We start from the raw sequence: 24,904 nt of genomic DNA, 5'->3' as shown, positions 1-24,904 counted from the left end.
AATAATTTAAGTGGCTTTCATAAGACTTCTCTCTACATTAAGGATCATAAAAATTGCTAAATAGCAAAGTGCAGGCCAGGCTAAATGCAATTCTTATGTAAAGCACATTGTCACTTTTCATCAAAGTCCTGTTACAAGTTTCTACCATGTCTGCTCGCTATGAAGATATGGAAAACCTGGAACAAAAGAAGAATTCTTTCAGCAGTGAGAATTTCCCCCCTATTTATGTACACTCTTACACTTTTGTTTTCTCAAGTGTTTTCCATTCTCTTCCTTTATGGATGAGGAGAGGTGAAATTCAGCAGGGATGTCTGTCCCCTGCTCAGAGCCACCACAATGGCCCTGCAGACCTGAGAACTGCCTGTAATTCTCTTTTCTGCTCCAGTGTCAGCAGGTGAGGCAGTCAAGCCACACTGTAAACTGAGCCCCTTAGAGCTTGTACAACCTTCCTCAACTAAGGACTTTTACACCAGCTGAAGGTACTGCCTTTCAGCCTACACTTGAAATGATAATATTGTTGGATATAGCTGCTATCATTGTTTGATTACAAGGTAATAATTCTGTGGTTTAGGTCTTGTTCATAGCGGTCTGCACTGAGTGACTGTAACATTTGCATTTCAGGTCTGTAACAGCACAAAGCAAAGTTGTTTTGGCTGCTAATACAGCTTCTTAGAGGAGGCAAAAGTATTTTACTTTAGCTATTATATAAATATTATTTATAGAATATTTATATGTAATTGATATATAATATTTATATATATTTAGCTATTATCTAAATATTCAACATATTTTTATTAAAATTTTCATATTTTATGAAATCAAGCCTTGGTCTGCCTCTCAGATTTAATATCATTACCATGATTAAGATGCATATTGGGGCAGATGGATTTTCATCTCCTCTTCTAGAGCCCAGGCAGTTGGATTAAGACATAGAATCAAAGTCATGATTGTTTCTGTGATCTTAACTAAGCAATTTTGAAGTTGAAAACATTCAGATTTTATGACAATGCTACTACTCCTGTTCACCTTTACCTCCCTTTCTTCATCTCCACTGATAACTGATAATTGCAACTCTCAACCATTTTTCCCTGGAAATTGCTTCTCCATTTTTAATAATTTAGTAACACTGGCTGAAATTTTTCATTTACAAAAATTATTTCCTAAAGGTCAGTGTATTGATCTTAACATGCCTGCAGCACTGCTGAGTGGTTATCAGAGCAAAGGTAAGCCCTATACCAGAGCACCCAGAACCAAAATCCAGGCATTTAAATGGAAAAAATTGCACAATTACTACTGTAGCTGAGACAGAAACCAGGCAAAGAGACAGGGAAGATGAGAATTAATGTCTACACCATCAGGGCTTCATAGGAGGACTCTAAGGACATCAGAGCAGGAGAGACATCTGATCTCAAAAGATGAAGGGATTATTGTGCGGCCATTGCTTTGTCAGATACAGAATCTTAAAATCTGAAAAAAATATCTTCAAGTATTTAACCTGCCTTTCAGAATTGACTTCTGCATTTTACACAAAGTTATCAAAAAGTACAAAAAGGGAGGAAAAAATTTGGAAATATTTCTCCACCAGGTCAGCTCTTATCTGAAGTTTGTGTTTCTTAAATATTTTTGCCCAGAATAATATTTTACTTTTTGTTTCTTTGTCCTCTGGCACAACACTGAGCAGCAGAATAGAAAGCTGAGTCAGGAGGACTGAAACACAACAGGGAGATTTAATTCCCTTCAAATCCTATGGTCTTCCTGTGATGGCAAATCTACACTGGAAATCTCACTATAGCGTCACACCACTATCTGTAGCAGAGGGAAGAAAGAAGGGGAAAGAGATGGAATGAGGAAGAAGGAAAAACTGAGAGGGGAATCAGAGCAGGAGTGATAAAAAATTAAAAGAAGGCAGGGAGAAAGTATGGAGTGAAAACAAATGGAAAAGAAGGATGGGGCAGCTGTCAAATATCATCACTTTCTCAATTTTCATTGCTACAATCCAAAGTGAGCCAGCTGAGCTAAATCCAAGTTCTGCATGCTTACAGGTCACAAGGAGCTGGTGCCTTGTTTGCAAAAATGGAAATGGAAATCCATATCCATACCACATAATTTCTGCAGAGATTTCTCAGAGTAGGTCTCACGATCACAGCCCTTCCCGATGTAATTGGTCTGCAGCTCAATGGTGGTGTGGATTGAGGACACTGGTCCATCACACGTCTCCAGGTGGATGCTGGGAAACAAGGGAATGCTGCCAGAGCCAGGCCTGTATTCAATCCGTTTGTTCCAGTCTGGAAAAACAAACAAATCAAAACCAAGATCCAATGGTGAGTAAAGGAAAGGGAGTTATATAATTTCAAATTACATATTGTTCTCAAAGGACACTGTCTAAGGCAAAAATAAGAGTCTCTGAAGTTGGCACCAATAAGCTACTCTGTGAAAAAAATTGGATTTTGGCCCTGTTTTTCTAAGAGTATCAGGCTCACTTAAGTAATACCTCTCCTGGTTGAGTCACACACAGGGGCTGCAGACAGCTCCTGACAAGAAGTGCTAATTGGTGTCAGTCTGGAGCTGCAGTGCCCACGTTCCGTGACAGACTACAAGCTGACTCTGCAGGGGGGAGGTTGTCTGCTGCACCCAGTTTGGTCAGATTTCACAGCCTTGTGGTAAGAACAAATGCCTCCGAGGACCAGGCTACACCAGTCAGTCTAATATAACACCTCTGTAGTGCCACTTCTTGTCTTTGAACATCTTCCTTATTTTGTGAAGCACTGGTGACAGGAAGTTCCAGCCGAAAGGATGACTCCTGCTTCCAGCTAGATCTGACTAATCTGTGTTTATGCAGATGCCTCACAGCCCACAACAATTAAACAATCCCCTGCCTCAGGCAGCCACCTGTTTGTGCCACACATACCCCCTGTGCTGCTCAACTGAAGCATTTTAATGTTTGAAATCCAATTAATTATGGTGTTTGCAACGTGCTTCAGAGAAAACCCGAAAAAGCAGCAGTAATTACAAGCATCTATTTTAGCTGTCTTTGCAGCTCATATTTTCATCAAGTCACAGAATGGCTGGAGTTGGAGGGATCTTCAAAGCTCCCTCAAAGGGACACCAGCCACTAAACCAGGTTCCTCAAAGTCCCACCCAGCCTGATCTCAGGTTGAGGGACAGGGCATCCACAGCTTCTCTGGGCAACCTGTGCCATGCCTCAGCATCCTTACAGGAAAAAAAATAAATTCATATATCCAATCTAAATCCAACTTAAAGCTGCTGCCTCTTGTCCTGTCACTACAGGCCTCAGTAAAATCTTTCTATCCATCTTTCTTGTAAGTCCTCTTCAAGCACTGAAAGGCCTCAGCAAGATCTCCATGGAGCCTTCTCCACACTGAACAACCCCAACTCTCAGTCCAGTCTTCTGGCCATGTTCATGGCCTTTCCCCTTGTTGCTTTAACAAGTTCAAATCTTTCTAGGTAAAATAAGACTTCAAAAATGGAAAAGTTCTAGGTCTTGACAGTCAACAAGATCCGTGAAAGCAAATGGACAGAGATTTGTTCTAAATATCAGTGGAAGGGAAAACTAATAGTGGATACAAAGATGTATGTATGCATTTAGTAGGTGAAGGAGTTTGTGTTTTTCAACAGATCTCATTTCAGAAAGCTCAGGACTTAAACTGCATTAAACTAAACATTTCCAAGAAATTCTAAACATCCATGCAAACACTTTGAAGTGTGAGGAAGTCATTAGTCCAGAGTCCAGGCAAGGATGCTACAACCACTGGTCTGCATTTCAGAATTCTCTGATCCTCTTTCTGACATAACCCAATTGGTTTTTACTAAAATCTTTAGGACTAGCACATCATGACTAAGGCAACCATGACTGCCTGTGCACATATAACTGAGCCACTATTTCAGTTGTAATTTTCATGTAATTCACTCCATTTGTTCCACATTAAGTTAGACTTGATCTACAGTATTGCATAATTTCTCTGCAATTGTTGATTTAAACAGTTCCATTAGAATTCCAAGTACCATACATGGGACATCATTACAATAATACGTTTCTGTTCCCTCTCCATTGCAGAAATTTGAGGTTAACACTTTTCCAATAGAGCAAGAGCAGCAAATTCTTTGAGGTTCTTCAGGTAAAAATAAAGTAATTTGCTGGTTTTATGCAAACTAATAATATATTAAGTTTTGATCTTTATAATCTCTTATTCACCAGTTCAGGAATTGTATTCCTCTACCCCAAACGGAAAATAAAGTCTTATATATGTCTGGAACCTTTCTGACTATTTCAGCAGCTTTCAGGAACATTTTTATTTCTCAGCTATACCAAATGGACCGGTACTCATGCAAAATATTCATTAGTGGATGTGAGACATGACTGAATTACAAACTGCAAGGTGCCTGAAGCTCCAGCTATACAAGGAGTGTCCTGTAAAACTCACATCATATAAAATAGCACTGCTCATGAGGAAGAAGGAGGGGAGGCCTCTGTTTCTGCCACAAGAACTGGAAGAGGTATTTTGTTTCATGCTTGTTTTCATCTTGGTAGAAGTGGGAATGTGTACCCAGAGATCATAAACCCTGCACCTCCCTAAATCACTCACATTTATCTCAGTTCTAAATTGTAAAACATCAACTAGACTTGAACCAGTGTCTTTGGACCTTGGTCTACTGCATCACCACAGACCAATCCCCATCCTAAACTGCACCAGCACTTCCTTCACTGACTTAGTGCAGATTTAGGGATTCCACCAAGAAGTCCCTCTCCATGCCAAAGGCATTCCCAGGAAAGCGTGAGGCAAAACTGGAGCAGGTTACAATCCTGCGATGGCAGAACCATCCCTGAAGGCAGCAACAGCTCTGATAAAAAACAAGTGGCTTATTTCCACAGAACCTGCCCCCAGGCACTCAGCTCCCAGAGCTGTGGAGCTGAGGCTAGCACCCTCTGCATCTCACCACCACTGCAGGCAGCAACGCTGGCAAGGGCACAGAGCTGGGACAAGCAACAATAAGCAGTAGTAACAGTACAAAGAAATTGCTGTGACAGTAACCCAAGTCCTTAATTTAATTTTGAATGGTGTATTTTGCTTTCTCTCAGAATAACATCGCACATTGGACTTACTCAAAGGATTAGCACCTTCCCTTTGGGAATGTGGTGGTACTTTTTCATTTCCTCTGGAGTGACTCACAGGAAAAATCTTATGTAACCTGAGTCTGCAAATACCTCTGAATTTAGGTATTTTCTAGATATGTTCTGATACATAACCCCACCTGAACTGGCAGGCTGCACTTAGATTAACTAAACCCAACCAACACAGTTCCTGCTGTGACACAAACCTGACCCAAGTCCTGCTAGAATACCGCATTACACAGCAAACTTAGGAAAGTAAATGCTGTCAGGGTAGAAGACTGATTCCAGGGGGAAAGTCTGAATAAAACTAGCACTGTTTAGTCCTGCAGCCACTGTTTTGATTTTATAATTCAGCAGGCTTTTTCTTGCTTGCCACTTGTAGCATGAAGCTGCTCCAGACAATGCAAGACAACCCCAGCTGGGTTATCCCTACAATTAGAGTGTAAATATCATCATGTCAAGCTTGTGGTTCAGATTTCATCAATTATAAAGCAACTATGTAAACATGCATCTTCATCGCTGAGATACTCAAACGATCCCAAGATCAAAATGGATCAAACTTCAGTGACAGTTTCAGCCTTTAAAAGTAAATCCCAATGCACTGAACAAATTTTCCTTGTAACAACAGATGGATAGTGTGAAGATGTTCCTTGATCTCTAAACTTAAGGTTTTCTGTGCTGTCTTTGTGATTCATGTTTTGTAGTTTAATTAATTTTTAATGCTAGATGACACTGAGGGGTTTAATCTGATTTTTGTCCCTTGAAGATCACGCAGAGGAGGTATGACATGGTTCACATCTCCTACATGTGTGTGGCCATAAACTTTGATTCCATTTCACGGTGTTAAAACTGATAGTGATGTAATTAAAGATAATTGTAACACAATGAAATACGAAACTTCTCTCCTGTTGCACTGAAGATATGCATCTTGGCAGCTGAATGTAAGATAAAATTTATGTGGTGCCGTTAGTGAGTCTCTGCAGCATCGCTACATAATTGCTGGAACAGAAGGTTCCCAGAGCAGTGTAATTGGTATCTCTTCTGTTTCCTCTGCAGCATTCTCACATCTGTGCTGTTTATGTAGGCTAGAGACTTGGCTAAAGGTTACTCTGGTGCCTTTTTAATGTGAAATAAGATGAGTGACTTGTTAAGGAAATGGTAATCAGGTCTGACTCAGTTGAAGGGTTTTCACAGCAAAGAGAAAATTCAAACTAATGTCCAAAGCTCTGCTGGTTTGCTAAGAGATTTAAGTGCACATCTCAAAGCATGAACAAACATTCATATACACCTTTTCCTTGTGCAGTATGTTGATAGTTTCAAAAAGACAAACAAAAAAGAGACAGAAATTTGTGCTTAGTACAGGACAGTGGAAAGGCTGATGCTGCAGGAGCTGGTGAACCCAACCGAGTAACTGTTGTGCTTGACCTACTGACACTGAATATTCCATCAAGTGATAAAGTTCCCAGACCTAATGGTGCTTAATTATGTGAAATAAACATATAAGAATCTAAACCCCATGAAACAGCACAGCTTAAGCTATTATTTGTCATGAGATTTCATTTGAATAATGTATTTCCTACAGTGTCAGAGCCCCAAGGGCACTAATAAGCCCTAATGAACCTCCACAAGCTTCACCTGGGGCCTCCACTTGCCCTTCCATGGGCCTGGAGCTCTGTTTAAGCTCAGCCCCATCAGACTGGGCTGCAGGTGCTGGCTTGTCTCAGCCACAGCATCTCTGGATCCAGGAGCCAGCCCAGGCCTTGCTGCTCTGGCTTGACATGAGCCTCAGTACTGTGGACTGGCCCAGTGTATTATCCCAATCCTCATCCATGGATCCCTCATCCATGGGTCCCAATCCTAATCCAAAAATCCTTCATTATTGGATCTCAACCCTCATGCATGGATCCCAACCCTCATGCATGGATCCCAACCCTCATCCATGGATCCCTCATCAATGGATCCAAAAATCCTTCTTCAATGGATCCTAATCCTCATCCTTAAATTTTTCAGCCCAAGGTCTAAGAATATGTGGCAGTATCTACATGCAGAGAAAAAAAATCATAAGGAAAAGCTTCAAACCTAACTGGATACCCTGCAGTGCTTTAACTTTTTGGCAGAGGAAATGTTAATGGAATGATGCTGTCAGCTGCATCTCAGAGATAAGAAACTTCTCAATGAAATGATAATTGCCCCAGTAAAGCTCAGGAGGATCTTGCAGTGAAAATTCAAACAAGAAATTACTAGTTTTGTAGTTGCAAATACAGAAATGTGAACAAAGGAGTTATATATGGAAATAAAAATCTAGTTAAATAGGTCTAAAATGAATGGGGGTTTTGTATCACTTAAGATGAAAAAGACTGGCTTCAGAATTTCAGTGCTCAGAACAACCAGAGAGAAGCAGAACAGCCTGCAGAGAGGGCAGTAATGGGTTACTCGGCAGATGTGAAGCTCATGGTACACAGGGAACTGACTGGTAATGATCCCTGTGAGCCTGCCTTGGGAGTGTTATTTGATATTTCCATTTGCAGCCCTGGCACAAGACCAGGACTGTGTTAGTTACTGCTGCCAGTGAAGGGAAAGGAAGGCAGTGCCACACTAGAAGTCAGTCTAGAAAGAAGATATCCTAAACACAGAACAAGGTGACCTTGAGAACTGGTGTTACAGAAATAGTGCTTAGTAATGATACAAAGTGCTCAGGCAGTTCAGCAAGCATCTGAGAAATCACTGAAAAACAACAGATGGTAAAAGAGCTGATTTCATTAAGACAAGAAAGCATTTCCACAGGCCACCAGTCTGATACGGCCAGGCAAAAGCAAGGCAGTCCTGGAATATCTAAAGCACTGTTTTCAGTAAGAGGACATGGTAAAAAGAAACATGAGAGGACCTGGAGTGCTCAGGGAAGACGTATTTAACTATAATGCAGATACAGAACTTACTAAAGAGAGCATATCTAAAAAATTAGATTGGAACAGGTATGACTGCCTTCTCTGAGTATGTCTGGTAGTCAAAGCAAAGTAAAAACGACATAGATACAAGTAATAAAGCAAATATGAACTTATGTAAATTTTAAGCTCAAAACTTGGTAGTACTCAGGAGTTTAGTTAATTTTCAAATGTCTGGAGTGGTTATTTAGAGTGGGTATTTTACTAAAATGGTGCCATTCAATATAACAGCTGAATGTAAGTATTTCATCCTGATTGCCCTGGTTGAAGGATGTGTGGCTAATGCATGCATAGCAGTGCTAAGCTTAGACTTCCATAAACACTCGTGCTTCACAATAAATTTTATTTATAAAAGTATGGGTGAATATCTCACAGCTAAGACAACACAAGGATGGTGCTTTGAGCTGCTAGGTGTCTGCACAGGAGTAATGCAAATTGATTTGTGTTTAGTGCAGAAATTACTTGGTCCTTTTAAATTGTTCTGGAAGACTGAGAATATTACCTTCATCAGCAAGGTTTCTGCACTTGACCAGCCTCCTCCAAATAATCAATTACCTTAGTAATAATATTCCTCCTTGTTAAAAGCATTGTCAGAATGAAAGCCAATATGGTTTTGGTTTCCCTCAGTAACTGGATCTTACTAGAAAGCCCTCATGAAAACCATTCTGAAGTCACTCAGCAGCTCCTGCAAACAACATCTCTGAGGAATGTTGACTCAGAAGTGATGTGAGATCACTCTGCTACTGAAGTGGAAGGTCCTGCCCTTCTTTGTACAAAAGAAAGATTTTATTTCAGCAGGAAGAGCAAGCTGATGTGACTGCACACAGGCTCTGAATGCCTATTCATCCTTAAAGAGGTGCTGGGAATGTGCCTTTGGGAAGGGCCCGGGCCACCTTAGTGGGCCCAACATGCCTTAGGAAGGAAATGGTATGCACCATCTCTGATACACTAACAACCTTTTAAGAATATTTTTACAATCTATTGGATGAATGAACAAAGAGAAGCTTTTATTTCAAAACTATTTTTAAGCCAACGCTACGTAAAAGTAATTTAATTTTTCAGGACTATCTCTTTTAAGACGAATTTTTAAAGAACTTCAACCTTATTCTCTTTCTTGCGTAGCTGGCTGTGGATGCATATGGGTTCACAGACCTTGGAAGATAAATACAAGAAATCTTTTCAGACTGGTAAAACACTTGAGGCTAGATGCTGTGAAATCATGTTTTGTATTTGGAGTCCTAACAGTCCAACTGCAGGTTAGTCACCATTGCCTATGCAAGGCCATATGAAATTTGGCATGGAAAACTCTCCTTTCACGAGGGGAAACAAAGTGACTTTTGAGTTTTGGGCTGTTGTCTTTGCTCCACACTCATCTCCCCAGGAAGCACAGCCAGCCTTCCCTGTTGTGAGCTCTCTTTTTCTTTCCCAGGATATTCAGTTGGTTGTTTCAGAGAAGTTTTTTTGCTTCTAGTAACTATTTTCTGTCAGAAATCAATTGCATTTTAGGGAGCAACCTCACTTGTAGTTTAATTGTCAGTAATTGAGCAGACCTCTGACAATCTCAAAACATATTTTTCAAGTTTTCAGGTCCATGATTCTACCCTTTTTCTTTTTTTTTTGGAGGCTAGACTCTTCTTCTCCCCACACAGTGCGCTAGTCACCAGAGAGCCTGGTACAGGAATAATTGTTTTCAATTTTTTGCTACATTGCATCTTTCAGCACATTGGGTTAGATTTAATTTCCATTTGTAATCCCACTATGGAAGGATTAAAAATGTTTTATACCAAAAATCTAAGTATCTTCGACTGCAGATTGAGCCATGATGATGTCAGGAGTACTGTCATCATCCAGCTTTTCTTGGTAATTCTGTCCTTTACCTACCTGGCAGGACATGGACACTGCACTGTTTGGAAATCATGGACATGAAAACACAGCTGGCATGAAGAGATTTTGTAGCACAGCTCTAGAAGTCACTTGACAAAACCCACTAGTGAGCATTTCCAATTAAAATACCTGATTAGGAAGTAATTCAGCCCATTGATTTATATTTTTAGCTTGCTCAGTATATGAATAACACTCCAGAGTGCTCTGCTCAGAAAGCAGATGCCAGCTTGGGTTAAGTTTGTTTCTAGAGCAGCCTCTGAACAGAGGGGAGGCTTTTTTGCTGAAAATATCTATGTGGGGATCTGGCTGCTGGTGTATTAATGCCCATCATCATCAGAGAGCAGGGAAGCAGCTCCTGGATTTAATGAAGATTTCAACGCCGTTAGCCCAAGGAAATATTGATTAAAGGAAAGCACCTTGGCTGGTGGAGCCTTATTTGCTCTGCCACACATCAGTCACATGCTGCTGGCCTCAAGAAACAGGAATAATTTTGAATTGCTTTACATCAGCCTGTTCTTCCCTCTCGCAGCCCTGCACAGTGGAGGTTATCTGAAGGGCATCTACGCTGAAATTGGCTGCAATAAAATTTTTAATACTGAAGTTGCATTAGACCACTCTAATCTCTATTCATGATAGTTACATAAACAAGTGCACAATATTTCAAATTACAAAAGCCATTAGCTTTCAAGAACTAAGTGCCAATGCCATAAATTGAAAATCCGAGTATTTATTTGTTCAGGATAACATTGAAGAACAAGAAAAAAAAATCACGTATTTTAGCAACATCTCTATTATAACCAAGGACTCAGATTATTCCTCTTTTCTGTCAAAAACTTCCCATTATTTTACTTCCTGAAGTCATCCAATCTTTACAAATATAGCATTATTTCAAAGAAGATGGAGCAAACTTGCTGGCTGCCCCTTTGTGGGGAGGTCACAGAGCACCAAACACAGGGAAGAAAGAACACTATAAATATCTTCCATTTCTAGTCTCCACATTTCCTCTTTAACTACTACATATACTCTTGGAAAGATTTGCTTATTTGATCTTATTTTTTCCCTAGAAACAGGTGATTTTTACTGGCTCAAACTGGCAAACACCATCACCTACATGAATTTCTCCACCTGTAAAAATAAAAGGGTATGAAAAAAATCTCTTTAAGAGAAATGTATAAATCTCTGGAATGCTTATGTTGTAGCTCATTTTCAAATTACAATTAATGAATTAATAATAATTATGCAATGAAGCCCTATCTACTCAATTGTTTACTTAAAGACCTTCTACCCTGAGTAGGAGACATCCCCTTGCATCTTGTGCTCCTTGACCTGGGGATGTGCCAGGGAGGTGAAGAGTTGTGCGTTTGACAGGTGGAAAGGTACAAATAACACGAACAAAGCATCAAAAACACACCCCAAACCCTGATCAAACCTGTTTGAGATTGCTCCTTTTCCTTTTATTGGCTGCCTAGTGTCTAAACCCACCTGATGGAGCCAGTAACAAGCATAACAACCACATGAACTGTGAAATAATACTGGGCAATAGAAATACACCATTGCCACCTTTGCAAAACTTATTCAATCAAAAAAATACCTGAATATAAAAAATGAAAAAAAAATATTCATCCATTACACCCATTTTAATACAAATCTCAAGCTAATTTGGGGATAAGTAATTTATCTGAGATAACTCCATAAAATGGAAACAGAATATTTCTCCAGTGTAAAGAGACCGTAATATTTTTAGAGAATAAATCATGTGAACAGTAATATCAGTTAGAGAATGTGGAAATAGTTCATAGCTATTGTGGTTTCTTTCAACAAAAATGTTCTTCAAATACTTGAGTACTAGTACATCCCAAAAATCTGAAACATGCCTCTGGTCCAAGTGAGGGCTGTGGAAATGGAATCCTGCTATTGCAAACATTTCATTACTAGCTCCTCTAGACGAGAGCTTCTCATTTCCCAAAGAAAATATTTTTTCTTCTAAATGTCAACCTGCAAATTTATCTTTAAGTACAACAGCAAAACTGATTTTTTCCTTCTCAATCATTATGTTTAAAAATTACAATTATGAAGGTCAAGTTAGTCCTGAATGACACCTGCATAACATGGTCACATCCAATTTGTTTGTCTGTAATCCAGCCCTCATTTCCATCTTAATTCCTAATAATTAGTGGCATATCTATCTTCCCTGTACATTGTCAGCTGGGTTTTTCTCCATTCCAGACAGGGTATAGATCCTTACAGCATTTTTAGAAAATCAAATTGATTCCTACCAGAATGTCTCAGTATCAAGACAGGAATCAGCTTTAAAGATGCTTTTCACATCCACTGGGGGTGCCTTGGCTCCTGCATGCCACAAAAGCCAATCCTGAACCTTGAACAAGATAACCTGAACAACTCCAGCTCACATGGCAGAAACATCTTGCCATGGTGGCTTCAAAAATGCTCTTTTAAGGAATAGTAGGACAATGGCAAAACAGCATCATTTTTTTTTACCTTCCAGAATATTCTTATAAGATAACTTATTAGACTCATGAGATAACTTATTGGAGTAGAAATTTGTGTTCTTTTTGTCTGGTCTGCTCTTTGTTCTGCCTAGAGAAGAAGCATGGCAAATGCAAGCAAACGTGGGATTATCATCCACTTCGTTAGCAGGCTTGGAATGAGGCAGAAGGAACAGCAGCAGTTTTCCACACCAGTGCAACAAGCACCCTCCTTTCCTTACTGTGAGGTAGAGGGAAAACACCAAAGGAAAGAGATTTAAATAAAGAATTACAATAGAAAAGCTATTCAGCCTTACCTTGCCAGCCTGGTTTGCACACAGGTTTGACATTAACTCGAACCAAGACATCTTCTGTCGCACGCTTCTGCCCACAGTCAAAAGCTGTGACCATTATCTCATACTGGCGCTGCTTATCATAGCTCAGTTTCTCCGTGTTCCTGATGTTACCTAGAGGTTCAACACAAGAAAACATTCAGAGATTCATTCTTGGCCGAGCATCCCCAGACTGCAACATCTGGGTCCTGGTTCATCAAGTGCTTTGTGACTTTTGAGCTCTCTTGTGACGGTGTTCACAGGGGTCTCAGGCTGAGGGAAGAGATGAGAATGTTGACTCCATATTTCAGAAGGCTGATTTATTATTTTATGATATATATTACATTAAAACTATACTAAAAGAATAGAAGAAAGGATTTCATCAGAAGGCTGGCTAAGAATAGAAAAAGAAGGAATGAATAACAGAGAGTCCAAGCCAGCTGACTGTCATTGGCCATTAATTAGAAACAACCACATGAGACCAATCACAGATGCACCTGTTGCATTCCACAGCAGCAGATAACCATTGTTTACATTTTGTTCCTGAGGCCTCCCAGCTTCTCAGGAGGGAAAATCCTAAGGAAAGGATTTTCCATAAAAGATGTCTGTGACACTCTCTGAAGTACACAGGACATGCAGAGGCAGGACGCTCTGAGGAATGGGAAGGATTTTCTTTCAATCCAGCATGGAAATAAGATACTTGTGGGAAAATATAAGATGGGGGTGATATAATATGGGCATGGCTCTATCAAAAAACATCTGCTCAACAACACTTTCAAAAGTAAGATGGTAAAAGTAATTAGCAGTTACATCTTGACACGTGAGCTATTAGTGCACTCTCCTTTTCCACATTTGCCATAATACCTGGCTTTAACAGCCACCTTCCCAAGATCCACTACTGAACCCAAGTATCTTCCTGTTTTCTCAAAAGCTATTACCCTGTAGATGAGAGACATTTTAAAAATAGGAAAAGCCCTAAAATCACCTCCTGCCTTACAGTGTTTAGCAGTATTTGATAGGGCAGCACATAGTTATCACATGCAAAATAAAACCCAGCAACAACAGGGTTTATCTGCTGAACCTGACTCACATAAAAAGGTAACAAATTGCCTGCTTTGGGAACAAAACCAGCATAACTTTCAGAAGGAAAGGGAAAGATCTTTCTCTGAATAGTTCCTGGAGGACTGGGAGAGCACCATGCAAAATATATGGGTTTTCTATTAACAAATTCAGCATTTTAATCCTGTCCATTTCCACTGGAATTTACTTTTTGCACAAGTTGAAACTTCATCCTGTTTAATTAATTTTATGCTTTTGCTCAGGGCTGTTTGCTTTACTATCTCTTTGAATGAGGATTTTGTTCCAGAATTCAAAGAACAAACTCTGCAGCACTGCTACACGTAACATCTGCTTGCAAGCAAGGATCAGCAAAATCCAATTGTTTGTGATAAATTTGAAATGGGCAGCCCCCCATATCCTGGAATTTAGTCAGATGCAGTGAACCGGTCCCTACAGGTGCTGGCCAAATTCTCTTTTGTTAGGCACAAAACGTTAGGTTTGGCTTGACCATTTCAGTTTCATTTTCTTTTTTCTTTTCACACAAATGGATGAAAGACAAGAGAAAGCAGAAAAATGCAGCTTTTTAAAAGAAGTCTTTCACTAAAGCTCCATTAATTTGACAAGTGACGACTTTTAGCTGCTGTCTCTCTGCTTCACACTCCTTATCTTGTCAGAGCCCACCACTCTACTTTTTGCTACTACTACATTAAAGCCAACTCTAGGAGTTTATTGAAATGGATGCAAAACTTTCCAGGTCAGGCCTGAAGAAAGGCTGTTGTTTGCATTTATCACCAGCTCCAGGTTCAAAGACTGTAGTTTAAATACACCCTTGCATCTGCAGTAAATGGCCCAATACCCCATTTACTGCTGGCTCTGAGTCTCTTCTGCTCTCTTTGTGGGCAGGGCACGCAGGTGGACAAACCCTTCTCATATTTAAATGTCTTGAAAGGAAAAATGGAATTGTGAACTGCTGAAGGCTGGTTTGGACCCAGGGCAGTGTCCTGCAGACTCTGGGGGTCTCTCTCTGGGGTGCCTCATGTTGCCAGGTGTTTTCAGGCCTGCCATGGGCACAGCTCTTTGCTCCCCACAAGAACTGCAACAACCTCATCAACTCTGTCAGAACTCAGTGCATCCCTCTGGGTGTCAAGAGCTGCCAGGACCCTGCCAGGGGGCTCAGAGACCCTGGCACACAGCCCAGAACACCTGTGGGTTTGATTGTGACCCGTGGAGCAAATTACCAGCTTTGTATGAGGACCTGAAAGCCACAGAAGTTTAAGCAGTGTAATAATAAAATTATCACTGGGTGGAAAGGTAGATTTTGGGGTTTTTAGAATGGGGATTTTGGGAACAAGATGGAGGGACTTGGGCATGTCCAGCCTTTCTTCTTCTTCTCTACCTCCAGTTTCTGCAGTGATGTTGGCACTTTGGGATTGGTTTAGAGTAGAAGCTCACTGTCTAACACAGGTGATAGGTATTGGAAAGTAATTGTAAACATGTTACACGTAGTTTGTAGTATAAAGAGATAACACCGCCCCGGGGGCAGGCAGAGTGCCTCTGTCTGTCCTGCTGAGCGGTCCTCGGCTGGACAGGAGAAAAATTTTTTATAGATAAGATACAATAAACAACTCTGAGAGCGAGAACTGAAGAGCTGTGAGTCATTCTTGGAGTGTGGGGGCTGAAACAGAGACTGTTCATGTGTCTCGGGGCTGCAATAACCTGCAGAACCCCCAAGAAACTACTTCATTGGGTTTTGAGTTAGTGATTGACAAAACAATCTAATCGCCCATTTTACTATCTTGAGTTGCCTAATTAGTGGCTGCCTAAGAGGATTTAATGAAAAACTGCCACTGTATGTATGTACTTAATTACTGACTTAATATCTGCTCAGTTCTTCTGTCCTTTCTCCATTATATTATTTCATACATGAATCTTTATATTTCCCTATTTGGTTCTTCTTGGTATTATTTTAGTCTGTGATCAGCAAAGATAATTCTCAAGAAACCAAAACTGTCCAACTGTCCTACAGGATTTATAAATCATTACAACATATTTACATTTCATTAAATTTATCTTCCAAGATCTGTATTTCATTATGGCCATTTCAGATTTGGACCACAAAGATTCTGACTCTTAGGTGTGTTCTGGAAGGTCATTTGGATGACTTGCAGATGTTATCCAATAGTTTATTAATTTCCTAATATTGTTTTTTCTTACCTCTGATGCTTTATGATTCTTTGGGTTTTTATAACTTAATCAATACAATTAAAAAGCTGACACAGAACGAAAGCACTATAAACACAGACTAAGTAAAGTTTTAGAGATGATAGTCTGAAAGTTTCTGTTTACATCTCACCAACACACAAAAAAGTAATTAATAACATTAAAAAGAGAAAATTTTAATGGAGAAGTAAGTACATTTCTACACAATTCAAAATTAGTCCATACATTTTTTATTCAGTTTTCCTAAATATCTGCCTTTCCCTGGAAATACCCAGAGCTAAAACCAGCTATTTTCAAACAACAAAAAGCAGATCAGTGACTAGAGGAATATAAAAAGACCTTCCTGAGGACACAGGAGGACATTTACATGTCTGTTTCTTCAAGGTCAGTTTTGGGGATAGATAGATATAAACATTCCTCTTTTACGGCTCTTCCACCTTACTTTGGAGCAGACACAAGAATGGGGAAAAAACTTGACTGATTTAGTATGGCAATTCCCTCCTAAATTCCACAGTTACTAAATCAATCGATCTTCCTGTCAGAAAGGTTCATTTTTAAATGACAATGGAAAGAATCTGTCATTTAATAAATATATAAATATCAAATGCAGATGCTCAGCTATAAAGTTTGGCTTTACTTTCCTGGCCATATGAAGTGTGCACAGCTCCTGCTGCAGCCCTGGGTGCTGTAAAGGGGGATTTTGTGAGGTCCTGTTCTGTCCAGGATTTGTAACCTGATAAAATCTGTATAGCCTGGACAGGTCCCTGTCTCATCCTCACATTGAACAGTTTAAACAAGCATTTGTGAAGTGCTCCCCAGAGCCAGGTGGCAAATAAGAATCATCCCCATTTCTGAGGTGAGACTAGGTCAGAGCTGTGACAGAATTTGTATTTATACCTGAGTTCCCAGATCATCTGACCATAATCCCTGACAAATAAAGCACAAGATACATGAATAAAAATGGCTTTTGCTGGCATTCTGACAGATCTGTGCATTGTGGTTTAATTTTTCTGTCACCTGAAAAAAGCCTACACTGTTGCTGCAGTAACTGACTTGATTTGCATTCTCTGCTAAGGATAAAATGAGATTAATCTGCATGCAATACTACTTTAAAACATATTATGCCTTACACCTTTAATCACAGTTCTTTGCACAGCAAAGCACAGATTTGTCCCCTGCCTTTACGTGACTGTGTTTTATGACTCAGAGTTCATTGCCCTCTGAGTTGGGCTCATCATACACAAGACTGCATTTTACTAGTGCTATAGTTTCAGAACACAAAGCAATTTCATCCACAAGGAAATCACATACCAAGGGCCAGAGTCCCCAGAGATAACTGAGAAGTTTTATATTACCTTCCCAAAGTAGGAAATACCCTCAGGCTGATGCTGCTTCCTGTGCCCTCTCACTCCTGCCTCCCCTGGAGTGGGGATGAGGCAGCCTGTGCACCAACACCTGAGCCTGCAGGGCTCTCTCTGCCGCTCTGCAAACCTTCCCCAATGTGCAATTCAATTTTTCAAGCCCAAAAAACTGCTCCATGCATGGATCTAGGGACAAGAAGTAAGTTTTACCTAACAAGACATTGGCCTGCCAAAAGAAAAAGAGCTGATCATAGAGCTCCATCTTTTTACAGACCTAAATTCAGGGTTAGTTTCATGTGTTGGTCATGAAAAAGTCCACCATCTGGGGCAGACAATGGCATGTTTTCCTCACAATTCACCCTCACCTCCATCTTTTGGGGCCCCTTTCCATATTTAGATTTGATTTTAAGGTATTTACTTATCCTCTTTCTGAGCAATGAAGCTCCACATGTCGGTGACTGAAAAGCATAAAAAAATCATAACCTGCAGGAGACACAAGAACCTAGATTTGTATTTCACAATGGCTAAAAAAACCCCTGTTAACAAAATCCTAATTAGCACAGTATTACCAGACAGACCCAGGCATCTCATACATCTATTTTAACCACCTGACCAGGAACAAAAATGGGCATGTTTCCAAAGAATTTGCACCACAGAAAGTTTCTATCAGCTGCCATAGAGAGACATTCTCAGCAGTGAAATGTGGTGGAACTAAGCAGCATAATTTTATCACAAAATAAAAGTATAGTCATCTATTCTGACTTTGTCTCTAATCCCAGTGGGTTTAAGCAATTACCATTATCTTAAAAAATTGCAAATTAGACTGCAATTACTGTTGGTTGTGGCAGCACTGTTCTTTTAGGGAACAAATAGATCAAAAATATTAATTGAACTCATGACCAAGAAACTGCAAGTATTATAACCTTATACCAATTATTCACTGCAGGCTTTAAAGCCACATTTAAATCAATGATTTTCTCACTGCCTTTGCTGCAAAGCAGGTCCCAGGCACATGAGGACAAAGATGTAACCAACGACTCCTGGCATTTCCTATGCTTTTGATCATATCTGTGACTGTAAAAAGCCACGAGCACTCCTGAAGCAGCAGCTCTGTGTGATAGGATCTGAAAAGGCATGAATGGTAGAAGTGACTACTCTGCATCACACCAATTTCAGGGTATTCTCTGTCTCTTATACCTGCCACAAACCCCACAGGAAATTTTGAGACAATGTGTGGCTTCCCCGAGTACCCACCCTTCACACAGACATGGAGCCTTGGAAAAAAATGGATTCAGAGACATAGAGAACTTTCTTTTATGACAACATGGGAAATCTCACAGTTAGAAAAAAAAGCCATGGAGAGGAAAATCTTCCAGGGAATTGCTTCCAAATATGTCCTTCCAAATGCCCAGTTGCTGTAAAAAATCCTTTGTGCAGTTCTCTGGATTCTCAAGAATCCTCAGGGCTACTGTGGCAGCTGCCCTCATTTACTTAAACACAAACATATTCCTCATGGTTGCACTTCCCATATCATACACTTGCTTCCCAGTGTGTGATAACGAGATGGATTTTTCCCCAAAGTCATTAAAATTTATTGATGTAACAGGTTATTATCTTCTGATGCTCATCTGTGCATTGTGCAAGAACTGAACAAATATAGATGAATAATTTTTGAACAGGGTTAAGAGTTTTTATAAAACATCCCAACATAAAAATGACTGCTCAGAGAAAACAGTAGCTCCATGCATGCATTCAATTCACAATTTGGCCAAAAGTCAGATTTAACTTCCAAACTCTACTCTCCTCCTACAAACATGGATTAAATGTTTCTGCTAGGAGAGATAAATCAGAGCATTGCTGGGTATGCACACAGGGTGTTTCTTCAGGGGAAACTATTTTGTATAATCTGAAGCAAGCAGAGAATGGGAGGAAGGACCTTCCACACACTTTTCATACAACTCTGTCATCGTTCCCAAACTCAGATCCATGTTCTTTGCTGATCCAGGAAGCTGACATACAAAGCCACTAAGATCAAAAACTGCTGCCTCTGGAAAACTTAATATGGTTTATTATTTTCACTAAAATATAAAATATATACCTTTGAAAAACAACTAAAACAAGCCAACAAAAACTTAAGAAATGGTACTTATTCTCCAAAGTACATTTTCTTCCATGCTGCAGTGTGACAGTGTTCACAGGGGTTCTTGGATTGGGGAAGAGACAAGGATCTGACTCCATGTTTCAGAAGGCTTGATTTATTATTTTATGATATTTATTACATTAAAACTATACTAAAAGAATAGAAGAAAGGATTTCATCAGAAGGCTAGCTAAGAATAGAATAGCAAAGAATGATAACAAAGGTTTGTGGCTTGGACTCTCTGTCCGAGCCAGCTGACTGTGATTGGCCATTAATTAGAAACAACCAACATGGGCCAATCACAGATGCACCTGTTGCATTCCACAGCAGCAGATAATCATTGTTTACATTTTGTTCCTGAGGCCTCCCAGCTTCTCAGGAGGAAAAATCCTAAGGAAAGGAATTTTCATAAAAGATGTCTGTGACACTGTAATGGATAATAATGGATAATGGATCCACTTCAGAAGCACCACAGCTGGGCAGGTCTGTGGACCCATGATCCTAAAAGCTTTAACAATCAATAAACATATGCAGAATATTGCCATATTCGGGTTCTGATTCAGGAAATTCAGGGGAATAGGACTGGCTGTAACCCAGTAAATAACCCCTGCATTGGGGAACACATGCTGCCTTGGGGAATGCCATCACTTGGAAGGGAAACAGGATCTGAGACAATTAGGAGAATGGACCAGGTGACCAAGAATCGTGTTGCTCACCTAAACCTGGTGGTTTAATTTCCACAGGAGATTACTGCATGGCTGTACACAAAAGGGATGGAATCGCTCAGTGTGAGGATCCCTCTGCCCTCAGAGATGAGAACAGGATTTCTCTCTGGAGTTCCCTCTCCAGCCAGGTGACCAGCTCATGCCCCCAGCACTGCCAGCCCTGCAGACAGCCCTGCTGGAGCCACACTCACCGTTCCTGTCGATGGCAAAGGGAACATCCGTGGTGACAATCTCGTAGTTGCAGATCTGGCTGAACTGGGGGGAGCAGTCCTCGTCTGTGGCTTCCACCTGCAGGATGCTGTCATAGATCTTCCCCTCTGTCACTGAGGCCTTGTACATGCTCTCCTTGAATGCTGGGGAGAACTCGTTGACATCCTTCACCTGGATGTGGACTACTGCCCTAAAACAGGCACAGAAAAATATCAAAGAGAAAAGTTAATTTATTGTGACACCTCACTAACAGTTTATTTTCAAAACACTTGAAAAGACTATCAAAACATATCTAGAAAACTATGTGAACTCCTATTAAAATGAGATACTAGAATTTTTATGTTTCATTTGCTCAATTTAGCATCTTAAGTGGCACTAGGTAAAAGTCCATTGCCATGGCTTGTAAGGGAGAGAGTTTTATGGTTTTTGCTATTAAAATCTGCCCTCAAAAATGAACCCCAGCAGAAAGCCAATGATATCATTGCACAGTAAAATAAGACACAGTAGTCTTCTGTACCCACTACCTAAAAATGAGCAGTTTACAGGCATTCTTCCATATTAAGTAAGGCTCTCACCTTCTGCTGCTGACAATTATCTAATCCTTCAAGTAGTCACAACACCGCACATGTGTTTAGTGAGTAAACCCCAAAGGCCCTGCTTTGGAAGGCTTTGCTTTCTGGTTTGATGGGCAGGGTGACACAGGGACACAAAAGGGGTGTTCTGGAGCAACAGCAGAGCTGCAATAAAGGCTGGGACCCCAGGCAGGGTGGCTGAGCATGAGCTGCTAGACAAAATCAGTGGGCCAGACTTCATTTAGTCAAGATTAGACCAAAATTTTCCACAACTGGATTTCTACCAGATTGTTACTAACGTGAGAGGGGGAAACATAATAAAATTTGATATTGTGAAGCAAAACCTCTTTCTGTGATTTGATGGTTATCTGCTTTTGCAGGCTTCTTCCTAACTCTGTATTCTTTTTAAATAAATATCCTGAAAACTTCAGCTTGCATTACAGACCAAATTAAAATTTTAATTGTCATATGTCCTGGATGAGCAAAAGGAAGAATGATTACTATAAATCGTTTATCATAATGGCTCTCAGCAAAAGGAACTATTTGTACAGCACTTATACATCTACGTGAGTTAAATCCATCTTCAATGACAAATGAGCTGGAGCTTTGTTTCATGAATTCAAAGGGGAAAAAAGGCACTGTGCCACCTAAGCTTATTCAGGGAATTGGCTCCAAAGTAAAAGTACCACCCAGTGACCTTCAATACACTCCACTTCAGAGGACTTCACTTTCTCTGAGACTTGTTGGACAAAAGCTGAGGTCAGACTCCATTCAAATGTGACACTGCTCAGCTTATGGCACAGATATGCTAAAAAAAGGGGATGATTCCTCTTTTCTTACCATTTGAAATGAGATGAACAGAGAGAAAACCTATTTAAAAATTGCAAATATCAATTGAAAGCCAGTTTCTATGACCTGGATGTATTTAAAATGAAAGCACAAATGGAAAATATAAACCGAAACTGAGATGCATTTATCCACTTGAATGGGGATCCTGTGCAAAGCTTTAACTGAAACAAACAAAAAGAAATATATTTTCTACTAGGAAAAAGGAATGAAAAAATGGATAGAATATTGCAACTACGATTTATCTTTATTTGTTTTCTACCTGAAATAACATAGACTGTGGAGCAAATGTATGCCAAAGCAAAAAAATATTTCTTCTCATTTTCACTCACTTGTGAGATTTCTTCCAGTTGGTTCCACCTGGTCCTGATCCACAGTCGTAGGCCTGGATGATGAATGTGTATTCCTTCTGCAGCTCACAGTCAATGGGACTCCTTGCTCGGAGCCGACCTTCTCCAGATGTCTTGTTCAGCACAATGGCCTCAAAGGGCATCTCTTGCCCATGGATTTTAAAAGCACAAATTTCACCTGTGAGGAACAGCACAAAACAATCATAACTGGGGGAGAAGGGGGGGGGTGGGTCTAAGTCTTATGCACTGGAGAGGCACCTGCAAAGTTCATTTGTATTTCACCTGCTTTTCCAGAGGAGGGAAACACAGACTCAGGCACCAGGTCACTGTGTATCCAAAAGAACCATTAGGCAGGTGTTGTGCAGTGGGATGCTCTGAGTGCAGCTCTAGGCACACTCCTCCCTCTTCCTGTGTCAGTACTAAATGGTTCCTGAAAGCCCCAGAGGCCATTCCATATGGTACCAACAGCAACAGTGAGCTAAATTACATTTGAGCTAAATTAGGAGACTGTATTTATTTAAAGGAAATAACAAAAAGAAAAACAGATAATACTCCAGAGGTGGTCCTTTTATAACTGCTGTCACTCCTTGAGCCCCTTGAGCGGCCAAGGTGATAGCTGTGCAGATTCTTGCAGTTCAGTTTCCCAACAGTGGAAAAACTAATGGTGCAGAACATGGGCACATTCAAAACACATCCTGCTTTATTTACAGACATACATCGGCTCTGGATCAGAAGCAGCTGAAGGCACACCAAAAAGTGTCCCTTTTGGACATCTCAGTTACACACCCACATTCTCACTCTCATACATGAGTGCCTTCCTGGCAGCAACTCACTCTGCCTCCAAACTGTTTCCTGATGCAATAGATCCATAGCACCTCTCAGATGAGCACTCGAGAACAGAACAGATGATATAGCAAGGACTAATCAAATTGATTTGGTCACAAAAGACAGCATAAAGGATATTGTGGGAATATGAGACTGGAAAGGGAAAAAAGACCCAATTTCTGGTGTTCCTTTTTTTATCCTTCATAATGATAGCAAGGACATGCACACTGAGCTAATTTTATTTTACTTTTAGTTCAGTCTCTATATCCTGCTCCTATGCAAGATACTCCAGAATCCAACTTTAAAAATGAAATATTTATAGAAAGATCAATATGACTTAAATATTTTTATGACACATTAAACACATGCTCTTTTATGAGCAAGTCAGTCTCAGGACATGCATTATAAATTCAAAGCCATCTCCCACTCACATAATCCTTTTCCATTTATTTCCAATTTACAGTTGCAGCCTTTTGAAAATCTCCTTGCCAATCATATCTGAGCCAAGTGCCAAATTCTAAATTAACTCTGAATCTATGACCTCTAATTCAGGCTAGGTTCCTGTTGCTCTATTACAATATATTGTTTATTTTTGCAAAAGAGAACAGACGGTGACTTTTACAAAGTGCTGAAGTTCATAATTCCTATTATGTGTGAAAAATAGAAAATGGCAAGGGCGTGTGTGCAGGGAGGGTGGGGATTATGTATGGAGGTATAAACACAGAATTTTAGAATATTTCCTCCACTATCATCACACTGGCTTCCCTTTATGACCACAGGAGCTGAAGCTTTGCTCAGCTACATCCACTGACATTTAGGCAGACAAATCCCACACTTCACAATTGCAATCAATCCTGTGAATGCCTTTAAAGGACCAGCACACGGTTGTTTTGGTAATTATGAGGTGCTGAAAACATACACTAAGCATTGCTTACACATTTTCCTGCTGTCCCCTCTCCCTCCAGGGGTGTGAAAGGGCTGTGGAGTTTCCCAGGACAAAGCTGTGCTCTTTTCCAGGCTCTCTGCTCTCCACTCTCAGTGAGCTCAAATATTTGGGCTACAGAAGAAGCAATGGACTTTAGCCTGAGATTTTCAACACCTTGCACATCCTAAAAGCAGGCTGCACAGTGATAATGAACTGTGCACAGGGCCCAGAGCACAAGATGAAGAGAAGGCTGAAGGGCAGCAGCCTGTTCAGCTTTAATCACAGGCACTGAGTTTGCATCCCACTGCTGTCACACACAACCTTTGAAAAAAAATTATCTGCATTTCCTTGTAACTTCAAAACAAAACATTCATCTAAAAATGATATTGTGGATTTCAGCTTTATTTTAATTGAAAAGAAAATAAACCGGTGCAAACATGGGAAATCTAATAGCAAATACTGTATGTTGTGTGCTATAAAGACTGGCCTTCATAGTTCCTTAATAAAGTTTTCCTCAGATGCACAATCCATCAACAAAAATCCTAACTTCAGTGCTTTGTCTTTATTATTTTATTGATCCACTGTTTGATTGCAAACAAGACAGCATTTGCAGACGTCCAAGCTACAGTTCTTAAAAAGCAGAAATAGCTCCAGGCAGATAAAAGTTCTCTCAGCCCTTATCTAAATATGAATAATTTTTCCCTCTCCAAAGGCAGTGCCCTAATGCAAAGCAATCATAGAAGCAGCACATGTTCCAATCAGTTCTCATCAAATATTAGAAGTCTCCATATCCCGCTCCTATGCAAGACACTCCAGCTTTAAATATGACTCTAATTTTGCCTCCATATTCCCATTTTCCAAAAATAAAATAATGACAGCTGCCTGGAAATGATGAGA

At 40.1% G+C, this 24,904-nt stretch overlaps 1 protein-coding gene across 2 annotated transcripts in view; it reads right to left on the bottom strand.

Annotated features, from left to right (window-relative positions):
* Window positions 1–24,904, bottom strand: part of CLSTN2 (calsyntenin 2) — a 325,243-nt gene that overhangs the window by 62,795 nt on the left and 237,544 nt on the right. For both annotated transcript variants that reach the window (XM_058811966.1, XM_058811967.1), the window contains exons 3-6: window positions 22,240–22,435; window positions 20,471–20,679; window positions 12,761–12,910; window positions 2,100–2,285 (exon numbers count right to left, since the gene is read on the bottom strand). In XM_058811966.1, the coding sequence (XP_058667949.1) occupies window positions 2,100–2,285; window positions 12,761–12,910; window positions 20,471–20,679; window positions 22,240–22,435 (741 nt within the window). The remainder of the gene's footprint in view (window positions 1–2,099; window positions 2,286–12,760; window positions 12,911–20,470; window positions 20,680–22,239; window positions 22,436–24,904) is intronic.

This window comes from Ammospiza caudacuta, chromosome 11 (genome assembly GCF_027887145.1).
Source record: "Ammospiza caudacuta isolate bAmmCau1 chromosome 11, bAmmCau1.pri, whole genome shotgun sequence".
Classification (NCBI taxonomy): Eukaryota; Metazoa; Chordata; class Aves; order Passeriformes; family Passerellidae; genus Ammospiza; species Ammospiza caudacuta.
Note: the sequence above shows the minus strand (reverse complement) of the source record. Positions and strands in the feature narration are given on the sequence as shown.